This window comes from Bos indicus, chromosome 10, assembly GCF_029378745.1.
Source record: "Bos indicus isolate NIAB-ARS_2022 breed Sahiwal x Tharparkar chromosome 10, NIAB-ARS_B.indTharparkar_mat_pri_1.0, whole genome shotgun sequence".
NCBI lineage: Eukaryota > Metazoa > Chordata > Mammalia > Artiodactyla > Bovidae > Bos > Bos indicus.
The window spans coordinates 18,868,962-18,887,614 of record NC_091769.1 but is presented as its reverse complement, the minus strand read 5'-3'; the positions used below and the strand labels follow the sequence as shown (position 1 = coordinate 18,887,614).

The following is an 18,653-nucleotide window of genomic DNA, read 5'->3' as shown; positions in this document are numbered from 1 at the left end:
CAAAACGTCTATAAATAACAAAATGTTGGCAAGGATGTGGAGAAAAGGGGACCCTAGTGCACTGTGGTGGGATTGTAAATTGGTATAGCCACTATGAAAAACAGTATGAAGGATCCTCAAAAAACTAAAAACTACCATATGGTCCAGCAATTCCACTCCTGGTATATATCCAAAGAAAATGAAAACGAATGGAATATTACTCATGATTTAGCCATAAAACGAATGAAATCTTATCATTAGCAACAGTGTGGATGGACATAGAGGGTGTTATGCTTAGTGAAAAAAGTCAGAGAAAGACACTTATGTTATCACTTATATGTGGGATATAAGAAATAAATTGATGTATATAACAAAATAAACAGGCTGACAGATACAGAGAACAAACGTGATTACCATTGGGTATTTGGGAGAAGACGGGTATGAGATTTAGATATACAAATGACTATATATAAAATAAGCAACAGGATTTATTATACAGCACAGGGAAATATAGCCATTATTTTATTTTTCTGGGCTCCAAAATCACTACAGATGGTGACTGCAGCCATGAAATTAAAAGACGCTTACTCCTTAGAAGGAAAGTTATGACCAACCTAGATAGCATATTCAGAAGCAGAGACATTACTTTGCCATCAAAGGTCCATCTAGTCAAGGCTATGGTTTTTCCTGTGGTCATGTATGGATGTGAGAGTTGGACTGTGAAGAAGGCTGAGCACCGAAGAATTGATGCTTTTGAACTGTGGTGTTGGAGAAGACTCTTGAGAGTCCCTTGGACTGCAAGGAGATCCAACCAGTCCATTCTGAAGGAGATCAGCCCTGGGATTTCTTTGGAAGGAATGATGCTAAAGCTGAGTACTTTGGCCACCTCATGCAAAGAGTTGACTCATTGGAAAAGACTCTGATGCTGGGAGGGATTGGGGGCAGGAGGAGAAGGGGACGACGGAGGATGAGATGGCTGGATGGCATCACTGACTCGATGGACGTGAGTCTGGGTGAACTCTGGGAGTTGGTGATGGACAGGGAGGCCTGGCGTGCTGCGATTCATGGGGTTGCAAAGAGTCGGACACGACTGAGCGACTGATCTGATCTGATCTGATGTAGTAACTTAAAGTATATTTCATCTATAAAACTACTGAATCACTATGTTATATACCCAACACTAATATAATGTTTTAAATCAACTATGCTTCAATAAAATAAATCTTTGGAACAATATTTAATTTAAATGCTGATTTTTGTACTTCCTCAAGGTGTTTAAAGATTCTGATAAGTGTAGTTTTGAAACATTCTTATCAGTAACAGTTTAATATCAGACTGATATTTATCACATCAAATATCATTTTAACTTCAGATAACTAATCTCATTAGTTATTCTAAAGTTCTTCCTCATTTTTGTTGAGGTGTAACATATAGTGAGTGTGGTATTCACAGGTTAAAATACTCAGTGTTCACAGTTTAAAAATTATATGTATATAGCTGCTTATGTATTAGATCTAAGTCAAGATATAGAATGTTTATAAAATGCCATAAGGCTTCTTTTTGTGCCTTGCCTCCAAAACTTCTCCCCTAAAGGGAATCATACTTCTGAAGTTTATAACCATAGACTGACTTTCTCTATTTGTGAACTTTATATAAATGGGATAATTTAGAGTGTATCATTTTGTATCTGGCTTTTTTTCCCCACTCAGTATTATCTGTGAGTTCATGTTATATCAGTAATTTGTTCTTTTTTTAATGCTGTCCTGTATTCCATTTATTACTTTTATTGTTGATGAACATTTTGATTATTTTCATTTTGGGACTTTTTTATGAATGAAGTGACAATGAACATTCTTGTACAAATCTTTTCGTGGACATATTTGGCATATCCCATTGTGATTTTGATTTGCATATCTCTGATGACTGATGATATCGTGTTAGTCAACTATGACTCGCCTGGGTTGCCTGATGAGACAATAATAGTGGGCTTTGAAGTAAGTGATACAGATAGAAATAGTGAAGACTGGTTAGATTCAGGATATATTTTAAAGGCAGACCAATGTAATTATTGATGGATTGAATCTAAGGAGTTTGCTTACAGAATTCCTTAGAAGGGAGGGATTGGAAAAATGTAACTATAATGCATTAGGGTAAATTGCCTACTATAACTGAAAAACCTCCAAATATCAGTGGCTCTACTCAATAAAATTTTATTTACTTCACGATCCAATAAAAGTGGATTGGGTTGGGGCGATAGTGGGTAGTCTTCTCCTCGTGGTCACGGGGGACTCAGGGTCCTCCATTTATTGGCTTTGTGTCCCTTAGGATCTTAGAGCTTTTCTCTGGATCCTCTGGAGAAGGCAATGGCAACCCACTCCAGTACTCTTGCCTGGAAAATCCCATGGATGGAGGAGCCTGGTGGGCTGCAGTCCATGGGGTCGCTAAGAGTCGGACGTGACTGAACATCTTCACTTTCACTTTTTACTTTGATGCATTGGAGAAGGAAATGGCAACCCACTCCAGTGTTCTTGCCTGGAGAATTCGAGGGACGGGGGAGCCTTGTGGGCTGCCATCTATGGGGTAGCGCAGAATTGGACACGACTGAAGCGACTTAGCAGCAGCAGCAGCAGCTGGATCCTCTTCATTCTTCCAGCAAATACGGTAAGGCAGATACTTTTCTTTAGGGGCTTTTAATGGCTCAGCCTGCCCACATGTCACTGGTGTGGGACTTAATCGCAGTGTAACTAACTGCATAAAAGGTTGGGGAATAAAGTCTAACTTTGCGCCCAGAAGAGGAAGAATTGTTGTTCAGTCACTCAGTCATGTCCAACCTCATAGACTGCAGCACTTCAGGCTTCCCTGTACATCACCATCTCTTGAAGTTTGCTGAAACTCCTGTCTATTGAGTCAGTGATCCCATCCAACCACCTCATTCTCTGTTGTCTGGTTCTCCTCATGCCTTCAATCTTTTCCAGCATCAAGGCCTTTTCCAATGAGTTGGCTTTTTACATCGGGTGGCCACAGTATTGGAGCTTCAGCATCAGTCCTTCCAATGCATATTCAGTACTGATTTCCTTTAGGATTGACTGGTTTGATCTCCATGCAGTCCAAGGGACTCTCAGGTGTCTTCTCTAACACCACAGTTCAAAAGCATTAATTCTTTAGCACTCAGCCTTCTGGTCCAACTCACATCCATATATGACTTCTGGAAAAACCATAGCTTTGACTACACAGTCCTTTGTTGGCAAAGTAATGTCTCTGCTGTCTAGGTTTGTCATAGCTTTTCTTTCAAGGAGCAAGCTTCTTTTAATTTCATGGCTGCAGTCACCATCTACAGTGATTCTGGAGCCCAAGAAAATAAAGTCTGTCACTGTTTGCATTGTTTCCCCATTTGTTTGCCATGAAGTGATGGGACCAGATGCCATGATCTTTGTTTCTTTAATGTTGGGTTTTAAGCCAGGTTTTTCACTCTCCTCTTTTGCCTTGATTAAGAGGCTCTTTAGTTCCTATTTGTTTTCTGCCATAAGGGTGAAAGCAATCTGCATAGCTGAATTTATTGATATTTCTCCTGGCAATCTTGATTCCAGCTCGTGTTTCATCCAGCCGATTTTACGTGATGTACTCTGCATATAAGTTAGCAAGATGACAGTATACAGCCTTGACGTACCCCTTTCCAAATTTTGACCCAGTCCATTGTTCCATGTCTGGTTGTTTCTACAGTTTTCTCAGGAGGCAGGTAATACTAGTGGACTGGTATTCCCATCTCTTTAAGAATTTTCCACAGTTTGTTGTGATCCACACAATCAAGAGCTTTAGCATAGTCAGTTAATCAGAAGTAGATGTTTTTCTGGAATTCTCTTGCTTTTTCTATGGTCCAGTGGATGTTGGCAATTTGATCTCTGGTTCCTCTGCCTTTTCTAAATCCAGCTTGAACACCTGGAAGTTCAGGTTCATGTACTATTGAAGCCTGGCTTGGAGAATTTTGAGCATTACCTTGCTAGCGTGTGAGATGAGTGCAATTGTGCAGTAATTTGAACATTCTTTGGCATTGCTTTTCTTTGGGATTGGAATGAAAACTGACCTTTTCCAGTCCTGTGACCACTGCTGAATTTTGCAATTTTGCTGGCATATTGAGTGCAGCACTTGCACAGCGTCATCTTTTAGGACTTGAAATACCTCAGCTAGAATTCCATCACATCCACTAACTTTATTTGTAGTGATGCTTCCTAAGGCCCACTTGACTTCATACTCCAGGATGTCTGGCTCTACGTGAGTGATCACACCATCATGGTTATCTGGGTCCTTAAGATCTTTTCTGTCTAGTTCTTCTGTGTATTCCTGCCACCTCTTATTAGTATCTTCTGCATCTGTTAGGTCCATACCATTTCTGTCCTTTATTCTGCCCATCTTTGCATGAAATGTTTCCCTGGTATCTCTAATTTTCTTGAAGAGATTTCTAGTCTTGCTGTTCTGTTGTTTTCCTCTATTTCTTTACATTGATCACTGAGGAAGGCTTTCTTATCTCTCCTTCCTATTTGGAATTCTGCATTCAGATGTGTGTATCTTTCCTTTTCTCCTTTCACTTTCACTTCTCTTCTCAGCTATTTGTAAGGCCTCTTCAGACAACCATTCTGCCTTTTTGCATTTCTTTTCTTGGGGATGGTTTTGATCACCACCTCCATCCAGTGTTATAACAGCATAGGCTCACTTCATGTCTCTGAGTCACATTTTGGTAATTCTCTCAATATTTCAAACTTTCTCATTATTATTATATTTATTATGATTATCAGTGATCTTTGATGTTGCTATTGTAATTGTTCTGAGGTGCCACAAACCACACCCATATAAGACAATGAGTTTAATCAGTACATGTTGTATGTGTTCTGGCTGCTCCAGGGATTGGACACTCCCCTATCTCTTTCCCTCTTCTCAGCCCTCCCTATTCCCTTAGATATGAAGTATTGAAATCATGCCAATTAATAGTTCCACAGTAGCTGGTCAGCGGTCAAGTGAAAGAAAGAGTTGCATGTCTCTCACTTTAAATCAAGAGTTAGAAATGATTCAGCTTAGCAAGCATGGCATGTCAAAAGCTGAGACAGGTTGAAAACTAAGCCTCTTGTGTCAGTTCGATGCCATTGCAAAGGAAAACTTGAAGGAAATTAAAAGTGGTACTACAGTAAACAATGTATAAAAGAAAGTAAAATAACCTTATTGCTGACATGGAGAACATTTTAGTGGTATGGACAGAAGATCAAACCAGTTACAATATTCCTTTATTTCAAAGACCAATTCAGAGCAAGGAAGGCCCCAACTCTCTTCAATTTTATATAGGCTGAAAGAGGTGAGGAAGCCACAGAAGGAAAGTTTGAAGCTAGCAGAGATTGGTTCATGAGGCTTAAGGAAAGAATCTGTCTCCGTAACATATAAGTGCAAGGTGAAGCAGCAAGTGCTGATGTTGAATTTGCACCAAGTTATTCAGAAGATCTAAGATAATTAAGGAAGATTGCTTAAACAACAGATTTTCAATGTAGATGAAACAACCTTCGACTGGAAGAAGATGCCGTCTAGAACTTTAATAGCTAGAGAGGAGAAGTCAGTGGTTGTTTGCAAAGGTCAGGCTGTCTCTTGTTAGGGGTTAATGCAGCTGGTGACTTGAATCCTAGTGCTTATTTATTCAAAAATCGTAGGGTCCCTAAGAGTTATGGTAGATCTACTCTGCTTGTGGTCTGAAATGGAACAAACCAAGCCTGGATGCTGGTGTATTTATTTACAAGATGGTTTACTGACTATTTTAAGCCCACTGTTGAGACCTACTGCTCAGGAAAAAAAAGATTGCTTTCAGAATATTACTGCTCATTGACAATACACCTGGTTATCCAAGAGCTCTGATAGGGATGTATGATGTTATTGTTTTTATGCTCCCTACCAAACATCCTTTCTGAAGGTCATGGATCAAGGTGTAATTGTTACTTTCAGGTCATCTTATTTAAGAAAAACTTTTCATAAGCCTATAGTTGTCATAGAGAGTGATTCTTCTGATGGTTCTAGGAAAAGTCATTTGAAAAGCTTCTGGAAAGGACTCACCATTTTAGATGCCATTGAGAACATTTGTGATTCATGAGAAGATATCAAAAATTCACAGGAGTTTGGAAAAAGCAGATTACAACCCTCCTGGCTAACTTTGAGGAATTCAGTATTTCAGTAGAGGAAGTGAATGCAGATGTGATGGAAATAGCAAGAGGATTAGAGTTGGAATCCAAAAATGCGACTGAGTTGCTGCAATTTCATGTTAAAACCTGTAGATGAGCAGGTGCTTCTTACGGATGAGCAAAGAAAATGGTTTCCTGAGGTGGAATCTACTCCTGGTGAAGATGCTGTGAAGATTACTGAAATGACAATAGAGGATTTAGATTATTACATAAATGTAGTTGATAAAGCAGCAGCAGGGTTTGAGTGCATTGACTACCAATTTTGAAAGAAGTTCTGTGGGTAAAATGCTATCAAACAGCATTGCATGCTACAGAGAAATCATTTATGAAAGGAAGAGAGTTGATGCAGCAAACTTCATTGTTGTCTTATTTTAAGAAGTTGCTGTTGTCACCCCAGCCTTCAGTCACTGCCACCCTGATGATCAGCAGCAATCTGCATTTAGGGAAGAGCCTCCACCAGCAAAAAGATTACAACTCACTGAAAGCTTTTCAGATAGCTTTTTTTTTTAAGCAATAAAGTGTTTTTTAATTCAGGTATATACATTTTTTAGACATAATGCTATTGCACACTTAGTAGACTATATAGTGTAAATGTAACTTTTATATATAATGGGAAAGCAAAAAATCTTTGTGACTTTCTTTATTGTAATATTTCCTTTATTCTGGTGGTCTGAAACCAAAAACTGTAATGTCTCCAAGGTATGTCTGCATGTGATTATACATTAGTATGGTAATGAGTATATTTGTTTATAGAACATTTCAATTTTAAGTACTAAGAAATGAAAAAACCTGAGTACTAGCTCTTGAATACCACTTTTCCAGAGTCATTTTTCTAACATAACTTCAAAATGTTTAATAACTCTCTCCCCATGAGTAGCATGGGGAGAGTAGCAGTACACAAGTCAGTAATGTTTTCTCAAAGGACCCTACCTTGATAGTAGAATGTTCTTTCAAAATGTACTGATGAGTCTTTTGCTTTGAAGCTGTAGCAAAGCTAGGTTTTCATTTTTAAGTTGTACATTTTCCTGATTCTGTCCTTTGAGTTCTCTTGTTACTGAGTAATAAGTTATGATCTTGCTTGCTAAACTGCATAAACAGATCCCTGTGATAAAGTACGTATAAAGAGAAAGGCCACTTCTTTTTTCTTGTTGAAAAATAACTTGGGAGAACTTGATAAAAAGTAAAAGCAACAATGCTTTTTTGCAAATTAAGTTTTATTAGCATATAGCTGCAAAACACTTCATTAAAAATATTTAGTTATTCCTTTTGATCTTTTTTTTTTTTTAACCAAACTTCTCACTTAAAGGAAACTGTATTCCTGAACTCTGTTTCCTTCACCATAGTTTTTCCTCTGTAATTAGTCTCTTCTAACTCCGTCCAGTGAATAACATCATAAGCTTGCCTATCCTGAACCACACCCTCCTGACCACAGCAACCGTCTCACCACGTTGTTTTTCTCTGTTAGCGTATACTTTTGAAGTAACTGCTTTGGGATAGGGCATAAAAAATATTAAATAATTTTCTTTATGAAAAATATAGCAATGTCTAATTGGTATTAAGTGCCAGTAATTCTTAATATGTATAGTTTTATTTTCACAATTTGTTATTTATCCCGACATCATTATTAATCCTTTCTCTGCTGATTTGAAATATCAATCGTAAATTATATATGTATATATTTTGCTCTTTTAGCCTTAATCTCTGTTTTACAAGATAATAGTTTTATTTCCTATCTCATAGAATTTCTGTTCAATTAGAATGAAGTAATGCATATCAAATTTATTTTTGGTGAAAACTATAAAAGGAAAATTTGAAGATTTTTTTCAAAAGCGAATATTTTGGTCCATTATATATATGTATACCTTTATATACAATTTTATATTTTATATGTTTTTACTTGACATTGTATTGTTCATCCCTTGCCATGTTTCTGCATGGTTGGTATTACAAGTATTCTTCACCATCCATATCTGTTTAATTCTTCAGTTTTGATAGTGAATTTGGATGTCTCGGTGGTACTGCCTTATTTGAATTTATTTGATTACCCAAGTGGATAGCAAATAGTACGATAGTGAAGGAAGTATCCAAAAATATATTCAAATATATTTGGCTCCTGAATTTAGATTGTGAGATTTTTTTGGATATGAGAAATTTGTATAATAAGGGATACCTATATATATATTTTTTGGGGGGGGATACCTATATTATCAAAGGATATTGTACTGAACCTACTGTAGTGGGTTCTTTTGGTCACAGAGAGTAGAAACCCAACTCGAAGTGGCTCAGGGAATAAAAAGGAATTGATTGGCACGCTTAAAAAGGCAATTCAGTGGTTGAGTTTATCAGAGACACAGCTAGATTCAGTGGCTCAGTGTTGTAAGGCCTTGCTGTGTGTTGAGTTAGTTCATTTCTTTAACTGCAGAGAGGCTTCTTCTGTGCATTCAGAGAAGATGCCTGCCAACAGCTCTAGATTTATATCTTAGGTTAGCAGTCCTAGTAGGAACAATAAATGCTTCTTTCCTAATAGTTACAGCAAATTTTCAGTAGATTGTCCCAATAAGCAGCCACTGTCGCTAAGGAGAATGGAATAAACTGGTTGGCCAGGCCTGTGTCTCGGCTAACTGGAGGATGAGGTCAGTCCATTCAAACTATGTCAAATGGCAAGGCAGGAGGTCTTCTGAGGAAAATCATAGTACTTTGACCAGAAGAAGCTACAGAGTACTTACTGATAAACCAATAGATGTCCACACACCTATGCTGTGGTGTGTCATACGATAACTCATTTCTTCCATCACCCTTTCTTAAGTTGAAATACTACAAGGTTTTTTTTCTTTTAGTACCAAATTTGGCTTTTAGTTGCTGTTGATCTACCAAAGGTTAAAATGGGGCTCTAACAGCCTGTCTAGTGATGAAGATCAGCTAATATGCACTCTTAACATATGTTAACCTGAAGAGCTATTTCATAACCCACCCTTTTACTCTTGTTTTTAAATTCTTCCAGAAAAAGTGTCATTTTTTTCTTTCCATAAGAGTTACCTGTCTGCCTTTGACTTAAATCTTAGTCTTGTTTACCAAAGAACCTTGGCTTATTAGACCTTCTTTTTTTTTTTAAGTTTTTGGTGTCTGCTTCTCTGTTTGATTCTATTTATAATCATAAAGGTGTGTTCTCAAGCCCTCTAACAAACATTTCACTCATATGTCTTCTCCTTTCTCCTATAGCAGATATGAGAACACCTGCCAGTCTACTTACTTGCCAGTCTGTCACTTCCTGTTTAACTTATTATAGTTCTTTTCTGTTTTCTGCTTTTCAGGGTCACCACTGATATCCAGGGACTTTTGTCTCAGGTGTAAACCTAGTATTACAGTATGTAAAAGCTAAAATGGGCTTAAGAGATATTTAACTCAACTTTCTTTTTCCATTTTGCTTGAAGTTATTTTGATTATACCAACTTTCTTTTGGCTAGAATTTACATGTATAGCTTCTTTTTTTTTTTTTAACTTTAGGTTCTGTATTCTCATATTATACACTTGTGTGTATTGAAATCAGCACATAGGTGGATTTTAAAAACCTGCTTTGACAATCTTTTGTTTTCATTGGTGCATTCACACTTAATAATTTAGTTACTTATATTTAGTTTGCTTTCTGTTTGTTCTGTCTGTTCTAAATGCCTCTGTTGCCCTCTTTTGAATAGATTATTTTTTATCATCCCATATTTTCATTCTATTAGTTGTGAAGTTATGTTTTTATCCTTTTTTTTTTAGTTGTTATCCTAGAATAGGGGTCGGCATCTTTTTCTAGAATAGGGGTCGGCATCTTTTTCTTTTAAGGGACACATAATAAACATTTTCAGTTTTATGGACTATATTGGTCTCTGTCATAATTGTTCAGTTCTGCCAGTACAGTACAAAAGCATTCATAGGTAATAGGTAACAGTGTAAATTGTAGAGGACTAGATGTAATCAACCAGACAAATGAGCACTGGTTTGAGATCAAAAATTGGGAGAATATTTTTGTCTTTAAAGTGAGATAGTGGAAGAGGAACTGTAAGAGTGATTCATAAAAAAAATAATGAACCTATCAGGAAGATTATAAGAAAAATATTTGTAATGTGAGGGCTGTTTTTAGAATGAGAGGATGGCCACCTTAGTCAAATGCTGCAGTGTGGTGTGTTAAGATGAGGTTTGAGAAAAAACCCTTGGATTTGACAGCTTTGTGGTCATTGGTGACATCTTTCAAAAACATTGGCAGTAGCTTGCTATGTGGAAAGAGTGGTCAGGGAGTGGAAAGTGGAAATATAGACCGTCGATTCCCAAATGCTATTCTCTGGACCAGCAACAAAAGAATCGCTTTGTTTTCCCAACCTCAGAACCATTTTGAGGCTTAGAAATGTATATTTTTAAAATGTTTCCCAGATGATTCTGATAAACACTCATGGCTTGCTGTCAAGATGTATTTATGAGTGATTTTTTAAAAAACATTTTGGGGGGGAGTGTGCTGCACAGCTTGTGGGATCTTAGTTCTCCATCCAGGTATTGAACTTGGGCCCTCTGCAGTGAAAGCATGGAGTCCTAACTTCTGGACCACCAGGAAATTTATGAGTGACATTTTGAGAGAACCCCTTTTTTCTAACACAGAGAAGTGACTGTGTAACAAAAAGAGATAACTGAATTGACATAAATGGGGCTCAAAATAAGGCAAACATTTCTATCTTGGAAAGAGAATGGAACACAGAGCAATGAGTAGGGCTTATGGCTGGGAGCTTTCAGGGAATGCAGCTGAGGTTTTGGCCTTTTTGAGATAATGCAGAAATGTCACTGGAATTGGACTAATCGTTGGTAACCACGAGTCCAGGGTAGGTGGGGCTCCTCTATTGAAAACAGTATTTCTGAGTTTGGTTCTGGGGCTGCCATACTATTCATCTTTATAGGTGAGTTATGCAGTATCCTTGGAGAAGGCAATGGCACCCACTCCAGTACTCTTCCCTGGAAAATCCCATGGACGGAGGAGCCTGGTAGGCTACAGTCCATGAGGTCGTTAAGAGTCGGACACGACTGAGCGACTTGACTTTCACTTTTCACTTTCATGCATTGGAAAAGGAAATGGCAACCCACCACAGTATTCTTGCCTGGAGAATCCCAGGGACGGGGGAGCCTGGTGGGCTGCCGTCTGTGGGGTCGCACAGAGTCGGACACGACTGAAGAGACTTAGCAGCAGCAGCATGCAGTATCCTGGAATAGTACAGGGAACAGCCTGTGTGACCATAAGGAGTAGCTTTGCTGCTTTCTGTTGCCAGAGGCCATAGTTTATATGAGGCTTTATTCCTAGGAATTCAGGAGAACACAAACATAGCTTTCCAACTAAAAACCTCCTGGCTTAAAACATAACTGTGCTGTTACTGTAGGTCAGATCTCCTTGTTTGAATAGACCAAATGTAAGAAAAATATTTATGAGGTAACTGGGAAAATTAAATGTCAGTCGTATTAAAAATATTAATTTAAAGGTAATAGTATTGTAATAGTATTAATAGTATTGTGGTGGTGTTAAAAAAAAGTAGTAAATAATGGGTTCTTAGTAAATGTTGGTATGAAAAACAAGTCTTCCATCAAAAAGTGTACCTATAAAGCTAAATTCTCAAACTAATTAAGTCATCTAATGCTGAGAAAAATAAAATCAACAATCATAAGAGCAATTCACTCTGATCACATTAAAATATTATTCTGAAAAATATCCAGTTATGTAGAATGTTTAAGGAGGTAAGTAAACAAGTATTATCTCTTAATTGCAAAATTTAAATTGAAAAAAGATTGGATGAATATGAAAATAAGATAATCCTTAGCAGTGAAACAATGTGATTACAAAAAACAACAACATGGTGTTTATGAATGGGAAGTCAGTAGGATGTCAGTTTTTTTCAATATTGATCTATAAAATCCATCAAAATGCCGAAAAGTTTTTTCATTGTAGTTGATAAACTGATATTTAAATTTTTTATGGTGGTACATAGTTAAACTAACATTAAAGAGGAACAAATTGAGGTGATATGCCCTCCAGATATAAAGCTATACTAATTAAGATAGGCTTACTGTTGGTAAATAGACTAGTGAGAAAGATTACAGAGCCCAGAACAGATTGATACTTATATGGAATTAGCCACATGGCAGAGGTAGCATTATGAGTCAGTGAGGAAAGATTAGAATCTTCATTGTGGTGCTGGTTCAGTGGCTAATCTGAATTTGATTTGAAAATAATTATGAGCCCTGTCTTACAACATACATGAAAATAAGTTATGTATGCATTAAAGACTTAAATAAGGAAAGCAAAATTTTGGTCTTTTAGGAGAAAATATAGGATAATAACTTTATATCCTTAGGATAAAGGAAGATTTAGAAAAACTATACCAGGAGATAATAGTATATAGGTTTTAGAGCCAGACTGCCTGCTTCAAATCTCAACTTTATCACATTTGGTCAAGTTATGTAAAATGTATGTGTTTTCTCTTTTGTAAAAATGATGATAAAAACAATCCTCAGGGATGACTTGGGAGTTTTAAATTAAATAATTCATGTGCAATGCTTTGAAAAATGACTAGTACAAATAAACACATAATGAAAGTTAACTGCAATTGCTAATGTTGCTTATTAAAAAAGAAATAGTAACCTGTAAAGGGTTGATAAATTTATCAAAAATATAACTTCTGTACAACAGAAGGCAACATGAACAAAATAGAAGGATAAGCTACTGATTGGTAGCAGATATTTGTCACTCATTCAACTAAAAATTGAATATATGGGATATATAAAAAACTCATTCAAATTAATAATGAGAAAACAAATCAAAAAGGGGAAATTGAATAAACAATCATAGCCCCAATGGCAAATGATAGGATGTGTTACTACCCCTTCTCAGTGGTCATCAGGGAAATTCAATTTGAAGTACCGAAACAGCTTTTTACATTTCTTACATTGGCAGAAACTCCAGTCTGACAGTACTGACTTTTGGTTAGGAGGCAGAGAAACACAAGCTCTTCCTAGGTGACTGCAGTAGTCAGTTGATACAACTACTATGGAGAGCATTTTGTTAGTATCTAGTATAGTTGGAGAAGGCAATGGCACCCCACTCCAGTACTCTTGCCTGGAAAATCCCATGGTCGGAGGAGCCTGGTAGGCTGCAGTCCATGGGGCCGCTAAGAGTTGGAAACGACTGAGCGACTTCACTTTCACTTTTCACTTTCATGCATTGGAGAAGGAAATGGCAACCCACTCCAGTGTTCTTGCCTGGAGAATCCCAGGGACGGGGCAGCCTGGTGGCTGCCTTCTATGGGGTCACACAGAGTCGGACACGACTGAGGTGACTTAGCAGCAGCAGCAGTATAGTTGAAGGATTCTCTTGTTGTTTTCTTGGTTATAACTCCATCTAGTTTAATTTGTTTATCTGATCTCATCTTTTTACTGTTTTTACTTTCACTAATTTTTGCTTTGTTGGTAACACTCTTTCTTGATTTTGCTTTATCCATAAGAGCTTTTGGATATATGATGATTAGATTTATGTGATTGTTTTGTCCATCTCAATTCAGTGTTCAGTGAGGCTCTTTTTCATATGTAAAGAAAGAAGTTGGTTCTGATCCCAGGTACCTACCTCAGAAACATATGAGATAGTAGAGGACAAATTAATTATTATTTTTACTTTTGGGGTTTTGAATTACTAATATAACAAAACATTGAAAAAATTTTGGCTGCTTTAGAAGCGTCCAGGTTTGGACAATATATAAAATACTGGGATCTCAGTTAGACTGTTTTCAAGAACTGTTCCTATTCTAAGAGAAGAGTTGGGATTTTTTGTTCTAAAAGATATAATCAACATAATTGTTAAGCCTCTTTTTTGTGTAATATGACTTCTTAGTGTTTGACATCTTTTATGTTGCAGTTCTTTTGCCATGAAAATGATTTGTGCAATCCTGAACACATACCATCCATGCTGATGGGACAGGATCCAATATGAATATAAATGATGGAGGAAGACGACGCTTTGAGGATAATGAGCATACATTACGTATATATCCTGGGACAATTTCAGAAGAGACGATCTACTGCCCGATTCCTGCCAGAAAAAACTCCACGGCTGCTGAGGTGATTGACTCACTTATAAACAAGCTTCATCTTGACAAAACAAAATGTTACGTTCTAGCCGAGGTAAAAGAATTTGGTGGAGAAGAATGGATACTCAATCCAACAGACTGCCCAGTTCAGCGAATGATGTTATGGCCCCGAATGGCTCTGGAAAATCGCCTGAGTGGAGAGGACTACCGTTTTCTTCTGAGAGAAAAAAACCTCGATGGATCAATTCATTATGGTAGTCTTCAGTCATGGCTACGGGTAACAGAAGAACGTCGCAGGATGATGGAACGGGGTTTCCTTCCACAGCCTCAGCAGAAGGACTTTGACGATTTATGTAGCTTACCTGATTTGAATGAGAAAACTCTCTTAGAAAACCTACGAAATCGCTTTAAGCATGAAAAAATTTATACCTATGTTGGCAGTATTCTAATAGCTATTAACCCATTCAAGTTTCTTCCTATTTATAACCCCAAGTATGTCAAAATGTATGATAACCATCAATTGGGAAAACTTGAGCCTCACATATATGCTGTGGCTGATGTAGCTTACCATGCCATGCTTCAGCGCAAAAAGAATCAGTGCATCGTTATTTCAGGAGAGAGCGGTTCTGGAAAGACTCAAAGCACGAACTTTCTTATTCATCACCTCACTGCCCTCAGTCAGAAAGGATTTGCCAGTGGAGTGGAACAAATTATTCTTGGCGCTGGACCAGTACTTGAGGTAAGTGTATAGAAATAATTTTTCTTACTCTTAAACATATCTTAAAAAAAATTAAAATTTGTTAGATGTGAGAAAATGAAATAAAACTAAATAGAAGTATAGATATCATTTTTTAGTTACCAAGGAAAACTGGAAGATAGGAGACAGTGTGGAAGATCGAAAGATGTAACAGAGGCAGTATTTTTTCAAAGAGGAACTTTGGGCCATAGTGATGCAAAGGAAAGAGATAACTGGAATCAGATATATCCCCCTGTAAAGGGAGATAGCAGGGGCAGGACTCCTGTGTGTAACTGACTATGGTAACGGGTAGTTGGGGAAAATATTCTTTTCAATATATTTTTGTCTTTGCAGCTTTAAAATCTGTGCCTAGGATTGAAATTCTAAGGGTTCATCTTGGAAAATATAGAGACTATGGGAAAAAATTTTTAGTTATATTTTATAAGTAATATCATCAAGGGTAGAGAGGAAACAGAATACACTTTTTGTTTTAGAGCTTAAAAGAGAGTTAATATTACTTGTTTTGAAAGAGTTTTTGTGAGGTGTAATTGCACAGATTTAAAGTGTACAATTTGATAAATTTGTCGTATGTGTATACTCATTAAACCACCAACACAGTCAAGATACTAAACATATCCATTATCCCTAAAATTTTCTCGTATCCTTCTGCCATGCCTCTTTCTCACTTCTCCTTCTCCTCTTATCTACTAGAGACCTCTTACGTGCTTTCTGTCATTGTAGGTTAGTTTGTACATTTTACAGTTATATATAAATGGAATTGTGTAGTACATGCTATTTTATGTTTGACTTCTCTCACATGGTATAGTTACTTTGTGTGTGTGTCAACAATCCCTTTTGCTAAGACAGTATTCCATATTGCATTGTATGGGTTTACCACACTTGGTTTATTCATTCATATTTTGATGAACATGTAGGTTGTTTCCAGTTTTTGGTTATTATATGTAAAATAGTATGTTTTTGTGTGGACATAACCTGTTTTTTTTCTTGGGTAAATAGCTAGGAGTGGAATGACTGGATCATATCATGTATGTTTTTGTATTTTAGTTGCTAAGTCATGTCTGACTGTTTTGCCACCCCATGGACTGTGTAGCCCACCGGGCTCCTCAGTCCATAAATTTCCCAGGTAAGAATACTGGAACAAGTTGCCATTTCCTTCTCCAGGGAATGGTCCTGACCCAGGGATCAAACTGGCATCTCTTGCATTGGGAGGCAAATTCTTTACCACTGAGCCACCTGGCTAGCCTGGGTCCTATCATAGGTATATGTTTAACTTTTAAAGAAACTGCCAAACTTATGTATAAATTGTACATACTGTTTTACATTCCCACCAAGCAGTGTATACAGTTCGTGTTATTCCATATCCTTGCTAACCTTTGATACAGTCATCCTTTCTAATTTTAGCCTTCAAATAGGTATACAGTGGTATCTCATGATTTTAATGTGTATTCTATAATACATTCATGATGTGAACACCTTTTCATGTGTTTATTTGCCACTTATATTTCTTCTTTGGTCAAGTGTCTGTCAAAATCTATTGCCCAACTTGTTATTGTTGTGTTTAGAGAGTTCTTTGTGTATGCTGCTAAGTCGATTCAGTCGTGTCCGACTCTGTGCGACCCCATAGATGGCAGCTCACCAGGCTCCCCTGTCCCTGGGATTCTCCAGGCAAGAACACTGGAGTGGGTTGCCATTTCCTTCTCCAATGCATGAAAGTGAGAAGTGAAAGTGAAGTCGCTCAGTCGTGTCCGACTCTTAGCGACCCCATGGACTGCAGCCTACCAGGCTCCTCCGTCCATGGGATTTTCCAGGCAAGAGTACTGGAGTGGGGTGCCGTTGCCTTCTCCATTCTTTGTGTATACTGGGTGCAAATCTGTTATCAGACATGTGTTCTGAAAATGTATACATATCTTCTCCCAGATTTAACCCTCTCTTTTATAGAATTTAAATTTTAAAGTTTTCATAATGAAGTAGGTTGATTTACAGTGTTGTATTAGTTTCTGGTATACTGGAAAGTGATTCAGTTATATATATCCCTGGTGGCTCAGATGGTAAAGAATCCACCTGTGATGCAGGAGACCTGGGTTCAATCCCTGGGTTGGGAAGATCCCCTAGAGGAGGCATGACAACCCACTCCAGTATTCTTGCCTGGAGAATCACATGGACAGAGGAGCCTGGTGGGTTCCATGGGGTCGCACAGAGTCAGACACAACTGAGCAACTGAGCATGCACGCACACACACTCTTTTTCGAATTCTTTTCCATTATGGTTTTTTATAGGATATTGAATATGATTCTTTATATATAATTATAAATCAGATAATCATATACATATTATAACCATATAATATGATTATACAGTCGGACCTTGTTGTTTATCTGTTTTATATGTAGTACTGTGTTTCTGCTAACCCCAAAGTCCTAATTTGTCCCTCTTTCACCCCCTTTTCCCTTGGGTAACCATAAGTTTGTTTTCTAGGTCTGTGAGTCTGTTTCTTAGCAGTGAAAAGCTTAAGAAAGAAATCATGCCTAGGACCAGATGGATTCACTGATGTATTCTACCAAACATTTAAAGAAGAATTAACACAAATCCTTCAAAATTCTTCCAAGAAATAGAACAGGAGGGAGGAAAAGTTTCTAATTTTACAAGGTCCAAAATATTTCACTGATACTAAAGTTAGACAAAGACACCACAACATAAGAAAACTACAGACCAGTATCCCTTGAAACAGAGAAATTCTTAAGGAAATACTAGCAAACAATTCAGCAAAATATAAAAGAAGTATTATGGTAAAGTAGGATTTATATTAAGGAATGAAAGATTGGTTAAACAATATAAAAATAAATGCAGTGTTAAACATTAGTAGACTAAAGGACAAAAGCTACACCATTATCTGACTAGATAGCAGTAAAAGCATTTGACAAAAACACCACCTTTTCATGATTAAAACAAGCAAACAAAAAAAAGACACTCTCAACAAACAGAATAAGAAGGAACTTTCTCAGTCTGATTAAGAACACCTATTTATAAAAATATAGGTTAAAAACATACTTAATAGTAATGCTTTGGTCAGAAAGAAGATACAGATGTCTGCTCTCACCATTTCTTTTTTCTTCTCTTTCTTTTATTGAAGTATAGTTGATTTGCAATGTTGTTTTAGTTTCTGGTTTACAACACAAAGTGATTCAGTTACATATATATACACACACACACACACATATGTACACATACTCTTTTTCATATTCTTTTCCATTATAGGTCATTACAAGATACTGAATATAGTTAATTCCCTTTGCTATACAGTAGGACCTTGTTGTTTATCTGTTTACATATAATAGTGTGTATCTGCTAAGCTCAAATTCGAATTAATCCCTCTCCAACCCCTTTCCCCTTTGGAAACCAAATATTTTCTATGTCTATGTCTGTGAGCCTGTTTGTTTCATAAATAAGTTTATTTGTGTCATATTTTAGATTCTACATATGAAATCTATGGAATTTTCTTTCTCTTTCTGATTTCACTTAGTATAAAACCTCTAGGTCCATCTATGTTGTTGCAGAAGGCATTATTTTATTCTTTTTTATGGCCGAGTATTGTTCCATTGTTTATGTATCAGT

The 18,653-nt window shown here is 37.0% G+C and overlaps 1 protein-coding gene across 11 annotated transcripts in view; it reads left to right on the top strand.

Annotated features, from left to right (window-relative positions):
* Window positions 1-18,653, top strand: part of MYO9A (myosin IXA) — a 258,450-nt gene that overhangs the window by 44,646 nt on the left and 195,151 nt on the right. For all 11 annotated transcript variants that reach the window (XM_019968212.2, XM_019968211.2, XM_019968209.2 and 8 more), the window contains one exon: window positions 14,113-15,023. In XM_019968212.2, the coding sequence (XP_019823771.1) occupies window positions 14,184-15,023 (840 nt within the window). In that variant the 5' untranslated portion in view covers window positions 14,113-14,183. Of the gene's footprint in view, window positions 1-14,112; window positions 15,024-18,653 lie in introns of those variants that run through there.